Source organism: Vulpes vulpes, unplaced genomic scaffold (genome assembly GCF_048418805.1).
Source record: "Vulpes vulpes isolate BD-2025 unplaced genomic scaffold, VulVul3 u000000667, whole genome shotgun sequence".
NCBI lineage: Eukaryota > Metazoa > Chordata > Mammalia > Carnivora > Canidae > Vulpes > Vulpes vulpes.
This window is the reverse complement of record NW_027325819.1, coordinates 94,046-106,145: the sequence shown is the minus strand read 5'-3', so window position 1 is coordinate 106,145 and position 12,100 is coordinate 94,046. Positions and strand designations below refer to the sequence as shown.

General features: G+C 46.4%; 1 protein-coding gene across 2 annotated transcripts in view; it reads right to left on the bottom strand.

Annotated features, from left to right (window-relative positions):
* The window catches only part of DGKK (diacylglycerol kinase kappa), a 172,358-nt gene extending 167,513 nt beyond the window's left edge, over positions 1-4,845 (bottom strand). Inside the window, exon 1 of one of the 2 annotated variants that reach the window (XM_072746355.1) lies at positions 3,581-4,845. In XM_072746355.1, coding sequence (XP_072602456.1) covers positions 3,581-4,168 — 588 coding nt within the window. In that variant the 5' untranslated portion in view covers positions 4,169-4,845. The remainder of the gene's footprint in view (positions 1-3,580) is intronic. The other variant, XM_072746356.1, reaches the window with a different exon arrangement.
* Between the last annotated feature and the right edge of the window lie 7,255 nt (positions 4,846-12,100).

The window sequence follows — 12,100 nt, the reverse complement described above, 5'->3', positions numbered from 1 at the left end:
ATGGTTCTAACATCCATTCTGAAAAGGAAAAGATTGACTGCATTTCCTCAAAGGCTATATATTCCAGGCTATTTAAATAAGCATTTACTTCTCACTCAGAAATCAATGAGAATACATTTTTATTCATTCACAGCAGCAGTCTCTATGTTGTTATTGGAAATGGAATTGATAGATTTCAAGCTTCAGTGAGTGTTTACTGAGCAAAAATAGGGATGGCTGAATTGTACTAGGTACTGAGGGGGAGAGACAGCACCTACCTTTGAGAAACTCAGAAATAAGTAAAATGATAAGGTATTCAGGCAAGAATGACCAGATATTATATAAACAAATGCTTGCTACTTTGCAAGAAAGTGTGCACAAAAAATACCAGAAAACTGCTCTGGTATGGTGTGGGGTGTAATGGTAAATGGCAAGTGATCTCTATCACATACCCCTCCCCATCCCAGAAATAAAAGCCACAAAAGTGTATTTCTTTTCAGATTTTCTGCAGTCATCTGTATGGTGTGATTATAATTTCATAGCTAGTCAAACCCAACTAATAAAAACATAAATTACCTTTCTTCAACCATAGGTGAGGGCAGGGAAACAAATATAGGACACTTCATATAAGCCCCACTCCCCCCAAGCAGTCATAGCATTGTTAAAGAATCAATTCACACATCCTTACTTACACTTGCTGCCACCAGGTGGGAGACCATGGCTCATTTCCTGGAAATCAAAACATTTTAGAAAGGAAGGAAATAGACAGGTTTGCTTCACAAGACTGTGTTATCCTGGTATCTATTTGGAAAGATGACATGAGCCCCCTTTCCTTAATCTCTACCCTCATGACTGGCATTGATTTTCAACCAACAGTTTCTGAAACCTGAAAAGAGAGCAGCCTATACACTGGAAGATGTTGGGTTGTTTTTTGTTTTGTTTTGTTTTTTGTGGGGGTTTTTTTGTGTGGTTTTTTTTTGTTTGTTTGTTTTTGTTTTTGTTTTCCTGCAATACCAGTCAGCAAAAATTATCTAGGAGAAACCTGCAGTCACATCCAAACATGTCTTTCACTCATTTCATCCTTTGACCTCTCAGACTAGTTTCATGCTACTGGTACAGACAGTGCCTTGCCATGCAGGATTTCACTGTATGATTACAGCTGAATTTTGTTATGATCTCTGAGCCTGTGTGTGTTTCCCCAAGCCTGCCTCAAGGAGGCAGTGTCTGAGAACATCACCTCCTCAGCTAAGATGGCAACCTGTTTGCCTTGAACATGAAGATGCAAATCGGCTGGCTCTGGGCACTGTTTGCCTGAGGAGGATGCAGCAGAGAACAGTCATATCACTGAAAATCAGATGTTCTTACTGGCACCAGAGAGCAATTATATAGCAACACCTTGGGTGTTGAAGAGGGGTTTGGCTCCCAGCAATCTGAGCATTTATCCAGATCCTTTGCATCCTTCAAAATCATCTAGAGCCACTGATGTGGGTTCATCTGCATGACTCCCTTAGCGAATGGTCAGGGTTCTTCACCCCATTCTAAAAGATAAATGACTAACTCTACCAAGGGCAAAGCCAAACCTTGGGCGGGGGTCCGAGTCCCCTGTCAGGGCTGCCAAATGCCTCTGGGTCAGTCCACCAGCACTTTGAGAGGACACTATGTAGAGGAAGTTAACCTGATTCCTCTTACCTGGATCCTCCTTATCTGTCTGGCAACCGATATTTTCATGTCAAGCTCGTGGGATATGCTCCCCCACTGTCACAGGGCTCATCCAAGCAGCTTCTGGCCTCCAGTCAGTCTTTCAGGGGCAGAAGAGGCCATATATTTGCTGGACATCCTGGAAATTAAGTCCCCAGGTGTCAGTTTCTGAACCATGTTTCCAAAATCTCACTTAAGAAGGCCATAGCTCAGGTGGTCCCTGCTGGTCTGCCTCCCACCAGCCTCAAGGCAAACTCTTCCAAAAAGACCAGAGCACATATCAGGTTAGGGTGATCTCTGGTCTGCACGTCCTTTCCTTTCCTGAGATCACTGAAGGAAAGGGCTGCAGCAGGGCGGGGCGGGGGGATCCACACCCTGGTGAGAGCCGGTTTGTTGGATTAAAAAACAACTTGTTTTAGTTTCCTACAGTCCTATTTTATTTATTTTTAAACCTCTGCACTTTTTTCCCCTGTGAAACTTTTTGCTTTAGTCTTCCTCTTATTCAGTCATTTATCATTGCGGTTATTTTGCAAACTCAAGCCTCCCTACTCATAACTCAGGAAGCAACCAGCGCTTCCATTTCCATTTCGCGTTGCCAAGTTCTGCCCCCTTCCCCTACATTCTACAAGTGTGCGGTCCGAAGCAGAAGGATTCCAGAGCCCCATCCCTACGCCCTGCCAGGCAGCAGGACTGACGGGTACTGTTGGTGTGGTGTGTTGTTTCTGTGTTTTGTTTCGTGGTTTTTTTTTTCCCCTGCAGGGGAAGCTAAATCAAGGTGTATCTATGCATTATCATTGTATTCACAGTCCCGTGGAACGAAGTTTAGGGGAAAGGAAGAGTAGGGGGAGTACAGAGAAAGCAAGAAAGACAAACAGACTCCAGCTGAAGAGCCAACGGGGTTTCAGGGGGTCCAAGGCAAACAGAGAAAACCTTCTTCCTCCCTCCTCCCCCCACCCCCGCGGGTGCGCGAGGATCCTCCACTCGTCTTCTCCAGGCAAAGCGCAATGTTTAGGAAGGCATCTCTGAAAACTGGAAGAGATTAGGACTTCCATTCACACGCTTTCAAATACCAACTCCTATTTTGGTGTATCTAAACCGGGACTCCTGTACCATTCCAACTGGCCCCTGTGCGGGATGCCAGTCGCCCGCTTGTGACGCGGACCATCACCATATCACAGTGTTTGCACCTACCTGCCGGGAAATTCTGCAGACAGATGGAATGGTGGCTTCCACACAATCATTCTCTCCCCCTCCTCCCCAGCGAACCCTGCCCTTCCCCTGCAGTGCGCGTGGGCGCCGCCCATCCCCTCATCCCCACCCTGAATACCAGCTCCCAAGCAGCCAGCGGAGGCGCGGGCATCTCCTTGGAGAGCCGCCAGATGCGTCCCTGCTGATAACCCCCCTCCAGTGTCAGGGAGGGGGCTAAGCTGACGGCTGCGGCTCCGCATCTTGGGCCTCTGCGGCAGTGACCGCGGCTAAGAGGTGTGTCCCCCCCCCCCCCCCATCATCCCCACTCAGTCCCATCTCTGTACCCAGGGCCGGCCCCAAATACTTCTCTAGGTCTCTTGCGCTCCCTGAGGACGTCTTCCACCTCTTTTTCAAGATATAGGCGCTCACTGCACTGCCACTTCTTCCCATGCGGAAAACTGCTCCGACTCCCAACCCGTGCAGTCACCCTGTTTCTAGCCCCAACAGCCCACTCTCGCTTCCACATGTTGCTTCCCGCCTCCCAACCATTTCCCACTCCCCCGGGCTCCTCCATCTCCGCATCTCTCCGCGCATCTTTGCCAGTCGCAGCCAAATGGGATGCTTAGGGTACCCAGAGTCCCACGAGCTTGATAGCCATCGGCCTCGTTTTCCTTCTCCCTCCACCCTACCCGCCCCAAGGGGGTCTTTTTCTTACCTTTATACTGGAGAACAGCACTGGTGTTCGGGGTGATGATGAGGTCTTAAGACCCGTCTCTGGAGCGACCACCGGACACGGCAATAGACGTGCTGCTGGACTCGGCTCCGTACGGGACTCGGGAGCCGGCTCAGGGCAGGACTCTCTGGCTGGTTCTAGGGCTGGTTCTGGGGCCGGCTTGGGGGCCGGTTCTGTGGCTGGTACTGGAGTTGGCTCAGAGGCCGGTTCTGTGGCTGGTTCTGTGGCTGGTTCTGAGGCTGGTTCCGGAGACAGCTCGGGGGCGGGTTCTGAGATCAGTTCTTTGTCGAGTTCTGTGGCTGGTTCTGGAGCCGTCTCTGGGGCCGGTTCTGTATCTGGTTCTGGGACCGTTTCTGTGTCGAGTTCTGTGGCTGGTTCTGGGGTCGCCTCCGGACAGGGTTCTGGAGCAGGCTCTGGACAGAACTGTGGTGCCGGTTCTGGCGAAGGCGCGTGGAGCAGTGGAGGAGCCCGCGGCGGCGGCCACGGCGGCGGCGGCTCTGGAGACTCCGCGGGCTGCTCTCCATCCTGAGGCGGGGCAGTGCCCTGGGCCGCGGCAGCTCCGCGGTCCATCGCCGCACACCGCCTCAGGTCCGGGCAGCTTGTGCCCCTGAGCTTGGAGGGCTAAAGTACCCTCGGGCGCCCCGCCCACTCCTGTTCGACGACCCCTTGCAGGGTGCCAAACTTTCCCTCGCCCCACTCCATGGCTGGCTCCTCTCTGAGGTCTAACCCAGGGGCGCTCGGCGTCTCCCAGTGCTGGAACACGCCCCTCGGTGAGCGCACACCTCTTCGTAAGCAGCCACGGGCCAGATGGGCGGGAAGCAGAGGGGCTTGCGAACGCGGACTGGACAGAGTGCTTGATGACCTCCTAGCGACGTGCGGGAGGGGAGGGGGGGAGACAAAACAGGGGAGGGGGGAGTGAAACGGCGGGGGGGGGTGCTGTTGGAGCCCAGCCGTTTAACCCTTTGGTGACGTGAATGCAAATAAATAAATAAATAAATAGCCAAAGGCGAACTTGAGGGTCTTTGCAATACCTCAACCATTCAGCTGTGAGCTGCGGCTCTTAACAGCTTGCATCTTGTATCTGCTCTCTCACCTCTGCAGCAGGTGAGCCTAGCCTCGGACCAACCTCCTGCCCCCCATCTCCAAACCTCAGTGGGCAAGTAATCCTCTTTTCTACCCCGGGAAAAGAAATTAAGTGGCGCGGGGTTGGTGTGTGTGTGTGTGTGTGTGTGTGTGTGTGTGCGCGCGCGCGCGCACGCGCGTGTGCGCCAGTGTGTGTGTGTGTGTGTGTGCGCGCGCGCGCGCGCGTTTAGTCCTTTGGATTGAAGTACAATTTGCCGCCCCCACCCCCCGCCTCAGTTTTTGCAGTTTTGAGCTTCGCCAGATCTGAGGGGTTTGCCGTTGGGTACAGGGCTTGAGGTGCTTCGGGAAAGGTGTGTGATGAGAAGGAGCTGGAGCCCTGGCTTCCCGCAGCCTGCAGATGTAGCCCCTAGAGCGAGGCAAGAGTTCCCTGGGAAGCGGCGGCGAGGCTGCGCGCTCCTGAGCTAAGGCTTCCCTCGCTTCTCTGCGGCGATTCGGGAGGCAGCCTGGCTGCCCAGGCCATGGGAGACTGCCTTTTGCTTGAAGCCAGACTTCCCAGGCATCAGCAGGACTTTTTCCTGAACTTAGTGTGTATGTGTGTCTTGGGCTGGGGGAAATTCACTGCGCCACCCACACCTTCTTCACCTCCTGATACCTCAATAGCACTCTGACATTAGGGATGGAAGATTCTCTTGAGAAAAGTCCAGCTGGTCCCTGCCGCAGCACCCTTTCCACCTCCTCGACAGACTTTAGAAGATCTCCCGACTTTCAGTCACGTACACACACATACACACCATCGTCTCAGACAGACGTAGACTTCAGACGCCAATATATTGCAAAATTGCAATTAAGAATTGAGAAGACCACCCGTTAAGCCACTGCTGTGTGGGGGCTGGGAGAAGTACCTATAAACCTAATTTGAAATATGACAAGGGAATTTATCTCTGACACACATAGTATTGCATTTATGGATGGCAGCCCTCCTTCTGCAGCCCCTCCTCTGGCCCTCTCCTCCCACACCATATCCTTCACTAATCCCTCTTCTTTTGCCAAATGACACTGACCCACCCAGAATTTTCTAGAACCTGCCGCATTTTTCTGTTCCCTACACCACCTCCCAGCAGTAAATAATAGAGCAGAAGACAGCCTCACCTAGACACCCCCCACCCACCTCCAAAGGCCGGAATCCCTGAAGTGATCTGCATTTCCCAGATCCTCACTGTAGCATTGAAGCCCAAGCCCACCCTTCCGGAGAAGGGTTACACTCCTAGGCAGTTACTAAACTAGTGTCAGGACCATCCCTAATCTCTGGGGCTGGGGAAACCCAGTAGAGGTGAGCTCTCTCAAGCCTCTTGCTGCTGACAGACCTCCTTCCAGTAAATCCACACAAAGGGTTCATCTTCTTCACCCTCCTTGGGCTTTTTCTCCTCTCTTCCATCCCACATGTAAGCAGCCAAGCTGCTTTTAACCTGGAGTTCAGGTCCGAAACATGCAGATGTCAGATCTGACCAGCCAGTATGCCTGTGCTTGGAGCTCACTTCTCAGGCTTTCAGACTTTGGTCCTTAGAAGGGGCCAATATCTCACATTTAAATCTTATTTTCACCAAACCCTGGCACATAATTAGAAAGGCTGAAGGTGAAGGAGTCACTGATCAGGATGGCCTCCTGGGTTAGAGAATAGCAGGGTGGGGTTTGGCATAGACCAGGTGTCATCAAGCAGGACACCACCAGGGGATAAGTTGGAGCTATTGCTTTATGTATGTTCGTTGATACTCTTGTCTATAATTCTATACTTAATCACAAGGAGTCCAAAATTTATTATGTAAACACTTGCTGCAAGGTCACTTTGAGGGTGAATGCTAAAATAGTTGTTGGAGCATGTTTTTTTGCTACACTAGGGTGAGTTATATACTGTCTGGGTTTAATTATGATTAATTTAATTTTTAAGACGTTTCTCAATACATCACAAGCTGCCTTATTGCTTTGTGTTATAAGGTTGTGTTTTGCTTTTTAGTCTCCCTCCGGCCAACATTGAATACAATGCTTTACATGGGACCACAGTGGGGTGTGAGGTGGGGAGTTAGAGTTCACTGGTGCCTGACTTAGGGAGACACTGTTGCTGCATCTTATCTCTACTTTCCTCTCCCCCATAGTTTGCTAGTCTCTTAACTGAGAAAGCTTTACTGAGATGCTTGTGCAGATGCTTGTGTAGATGCTCACCTAACCTGGGGCTGAGTTTATAGTAAGGATTCAGGAGATGTCTGGTAAGTGGATGATTCATTGCAAGGTTATCAGTTAGAATGTCTTTTTTTCCCTGCATTGCTTTTTAGCAGGATTTGATATTTCAAATGATTGATGATCTCTTAAAAGGCTCTTTTCTAATTGAACAATACTGGTGTAAAGGCCAAGAGCTGCATAAGAATAAGAACGATGTCCATTTTCAGACAAGTTTTGAGTGGATGTCCCAGGTAAGATATGGTCCCTAATGTAGGGCTATAGGGCATATTATATGTTACCCGATTGGGCTAAATGAAGGATAGATCAGTAGAGTGGGCTCAAGTTTTTTAATGCATAATGTGCTACCTCATCCCCATGCCCCACATTTATCCTGATTCCACCCAAAATAATGCTCATCCAAGCCAGCACAGATATCTTTTAATTTCAGGCATACTGGGAATTCTGGAAAGCTAAAGGAGAGAAAACTTGAAAAATGTGGCAAAATTAAAGCTTTTATTTCTTCTTTTTCTTCCATCTTCTTTTAATTATTGAACGAAACAGTGACATTGTAGAGCTAGAGTGGAAGCCCTTCCCCCTCCCTTGACCAACAGTTTCAATTTCCCTACCACTCCCCCTTTCTAGCAATTTAGAAAAGAAATAGGTGCCTCTCCTGAGTCTTAGCAGCTGCCAACCTCCCCCATTCCTGCCACCTCGGCAATGTGCAAAGCCAAAATAGCAACCTTTATAATATTCTACCAAATAAAATAGAGATGGGATGAAGAACAGCATTTACAGAGAAGGTAGAGAATTCCGACAATTAATTTAGATGGGATTAACATGCAAACTTGTTATCCTTCCCTTGCTCTAGTCTCCTAGGATTTAATTGACACAGGACTGGGAGTTAAAAAGTTAATACCTTGCATTCATAGAATGCCTTTTGAGTTTTAAAGCACTTTCACATATATTATCTCACTTAAGCCTCACAACAAATGTGTGAGGCAAAGCAAGTCTGGACTTCTATCCCACACTCCCACCCCCTAAACTTTTATAGACGAGAAAACACAAGTCCAGTGAGATTAAGTGATATATCTTAGGTCACAGAGAAAATTAATGGTGGAATAGACATTTAAAACTTGTGTCACTCAACTCCCAGTCCAGGGAGACCAGAGCTAGTGCTGAGTTGGGGATTGCGAGACAGGGGCTGTGTAAATCCTCTGTATTATGAAGTGGGACGTCTGCCTTAACACCCTTCTATTTCTCAAGCCTGTAAGAGGAGGAGTGATTCTTACATATTTACCTCGAGGTTTCTCAGCTCTCATTCTCTCTCTTTCTGGATGGTAGTTAATGATCTGTAACCAAGCTCACTATAGGAGGTCCCTGTTTAAAGGAACCTTTTTGAATATATATGTGATATAATAATCCACTCCGAGTATATTCATTTTATTGGTTCTGTTTTTATATTTCCTTGAAGTGAAGGACTCCACAGTTAAGATACATTTACTGCCTGTCTGAAATATATACAGCCCTTTTAGGTGCCATGGGGAAGAAGAGGGGGCAGAAATATTACACACAATCCCTTCCCTCAAGAATTATTAGAATTTGGTGGTTGAGATGAACCAAATACAGGTGAAAAACAATCCAAACACAGATGTTAGTTTATGATCATGACACCACGCTTTGTACTTGTGTGTGGGGGTGGGATGGTGGGGACAAAGTGTGATGTGGAAAGGAAATTGCAAAGAGAGTCAGGAAATCTGGCTTCAGGTTATGTTGCTACCACTAAAGTCACAAACCTTACACAAGTCACTTAATATCTTTGGGCCTTAAGTTTTCTCACCTGAAAAATGGAGGGGTGGTGGTGATGATAAAGTTGAACTTGATCAGCGAGCTTTGAAGTCTGTTTTAGCACAAAGTATCTGTGACACTGTGAGTGATTCAGCAAAAGCTTTGTAGAAGGGGGGTATATCTTGAAGAGGGTCTTAAATGATGCAGTTAATGTGGATCTACAAAGAGGAAGTGAAAAGACATTATAGGCAAGGAGAGGAACAAGAATTGAAACCTGGTAGTGAGAACATGCCAGGCTGATAGAGGTAGACAGATCATACCAAGGATTGATGAGAAATAAGGTAAGAGCAGAGTAAGTGGTAAGAAGGGGAGATGTAAAAGGCTTTAAATGCCAGACTGAAAGGTTTGAGGATTTGATTTTAAATGTTATCAGGAGCCAGTGAAGATTGTTTGAGTATGGGGGTGATATGGTAGAACTAACTGGTGAGAAAAATTATCCTTGATGTTATACTCAGTTCTAGAATCATCTACAAATCTACATTACCCCCCTTGAGCAGGTATCCAGTTAATTCAGGGTCGTTTGTGAAATCATGATTCTTTCTTGATTTTTGCTGCAACCTCTAGTTTTGGGTCTGCATTGCCAAGGCTGCAGGCTGGACCTGCTTAACCACCTGCCTATACATTTGGATTCAGTCCATAATGGGTCATTTGGCTTCTATGGGCTCAACATGCTAATGGAATTCCTAATTTGAAATTCTAACTGATGATAAATGAACAGTGGAAAGGAGGAGATGAGAGAAAGTTCTTACACAGGGAGGAGTGGGACAGTTGTAGACCTGAAAGCAGATTAAGAGGTCGAAGACAATTTGAGAGAGGATAAGAAAATGGATCTTTGCAGAATCTTTGACTTACTATGGCTTAGATATGGGGTAAAGTTGATAAGAAATAGCCATCCAGTTCTCAACTGCCAAGGATATATACTGAACTCAGATTAATAAGAGAAAACAAAGTGCTTTAAGGCCACAAAGAAAGAAGTGATAGAATGTGGTGTGACAAGTCACAGGTGTGTGGGAGGGGGTAGGGCAGGGGTGGAAGAGAGTGTAGAGCGATAGGATTCCTGAGGTGATGGTGTTTAGAGACTGAAAAAAATTCTGTCTTAGCACCCTCATGGTGTGATGTCAATAATGGAAACAGGCAGACAACTGCAATACTCATTCTCAATATTTGAATGTGTGTGTGTCATTCAGAAGCACAAAAGGATGATTTTCATAAGAATTGTCCCTGCACAAAATTACTTTACTACTTCATCAGTCTCCACAAACCCTTCTTTCTGGCACTAACCCCAGGTGGGGTAGGGAGCAGAGGAATGATGGATGAGGGGGAAACAGGTAGGGGAAGAAAATTGTTAAGGATTTTAAAAATTTATTCATGAGAAACAGAAGAAGGCAGAGACAGAGAAGCAAGCACTCTCACAGAGAGAGGCAGAGACATAGGCAGAGGGAGAAGCAAGCTCCCTGTGGAGAGCCCACTGGGGCACTGATTCCAGGATTCTGAGATCACACCCTGAGCCTAAGGCAGAGGCTCAACCACTGAGCCACCCTGGGGTCCTGGGAAAGGAAATCTTTTAAAAAGGGGTTGACAGGCAGAACTGCTGTGATGAAAAGAGTTAGGGAGGAAGGTAGCTTTCCTTTCCCCCAAAGAATCACCTGCTGTATTCTCAGGTACCCTTTTTGCTCTTCCCCTGTTTCTCATCCCTTACAGAGAGTTAGCTCTAAACGTACAAATTCATTGGCCCTGAGATAAACCATGAGAGACTCCTAACTGGGAAACAAAGGATTGCAGAAGGGGAGATGGGTGGGGGGATGGGGTAACTGGGTGACAGGCACTAAGGAGGGCACTTGATGGGATGAGCACTGGGTGTTATACTATATGTTGGCAAATTGAATTTAAATTTTAAAAATCCCCCCCCCCAGAAGAGGGAATTGCAAGGAAGAGTTTTGACACAATTGAAGTGACTTGCAAGGACAGGTGTCATATAACTCACTTGTCTTGAATGGAGATTAAAACATTAAACAGTCCTTTCCAGGACCTTCCTGTCATTCACCTTTTAGCTTTAAGTCTCTATCCTCTAGTTGCAACCTTTGGGGTCACTGCCATTTCTGATAGGTCTTACTCCCTTTAACCACACTCCATATGCCAGAATGAGGCTAACTTCCCTCTCCTTTTTCTCTCTCAGCCTCACAGGTCTTTGCAATAACAAGACCCTTTCCCAGCTGGGCTTCAGAGCCTTAACTTGACTCTAGGGGCAAAATTGCAGCTGCCTGACTAATGTTTCTACCCAAGGTTTCCTGGGATTGCTTCATTCTCTCATTCCACAAGTAATTATGGAAAATCTACTATGTGGTAGGCCCTTGTTTGAATGCTTGAAATTCACCAGTAAATACGACAGACACCATCTCTACTCAAATAGCATTTATGGGATAGGAGCTGGGAGAAATGAATACATAAACAAAATAATGTTTAAGGCAATGATAAATGTGATGAAGAAACAAAACAAGATGATGTGATAGAAACTTCCGAGAGGACTATTTTGGTCAATATATTTACTCATCTGTTTAATCCTATAACATATTCAAAAGAGATTGCAATTACTTCATCAACACTACTATTGACAAACCTACTGAAGTTCAATATTTTTTTCCCCACCAACTTTTGTTTTTTTTTTAATTTTTATTTATTTATGATAGTCACACTCACAGAGAGAGAGAGAGAGAGAGAGAGGCAGAGACATAGGCAGAGGGAGAAGCAGGCTCCATGCACCGGGAGCCCGACGTGGGATTTGATCCCGGGTCTCCAGGATCGCGCCCTGGGCCAAAGGCAGGCGCCAAACCGCTGCGCCACCCAGGGATCCCCCCCACCAACTTTTGACTTGGAAAGTTTTCAATCGTACAGAAAAGTTGCAAGAATAATACAGTGAACACATATATTCTTCATTAATATTAATCTATTTTTAACATTTTGCCATATTTGCTTGTTATCTATAACTCTTTTCTCTCTCTCTCTGGTTGAACCTTTTGAAAGTTAGTTGCAGACATCATGACACCACCCAGAAGCACTTTAGCATCTATCTTATAAGAACAAAAAAAAAAAAAAAAAAAGAACAAAAACATCCTTGTATATACACAATATAATTATCATACTTAGGAGGTTTAACAATGACACGTTAATATTATCTAATATATAACACATATTAAAATTTCTCCAATTGTCCTTATAATGCTCTGTATAACTTCTTTAAAATATAGAAGGTTAAATTATAGATTGCATTTAGTTGTCCTTGTCTCTTTAGTCTTCTTTAATCTAGAATAGTCCCCAGCTTTTATTTGTTTTTCTTGACATTGACATTTTTAAAGTGTATGG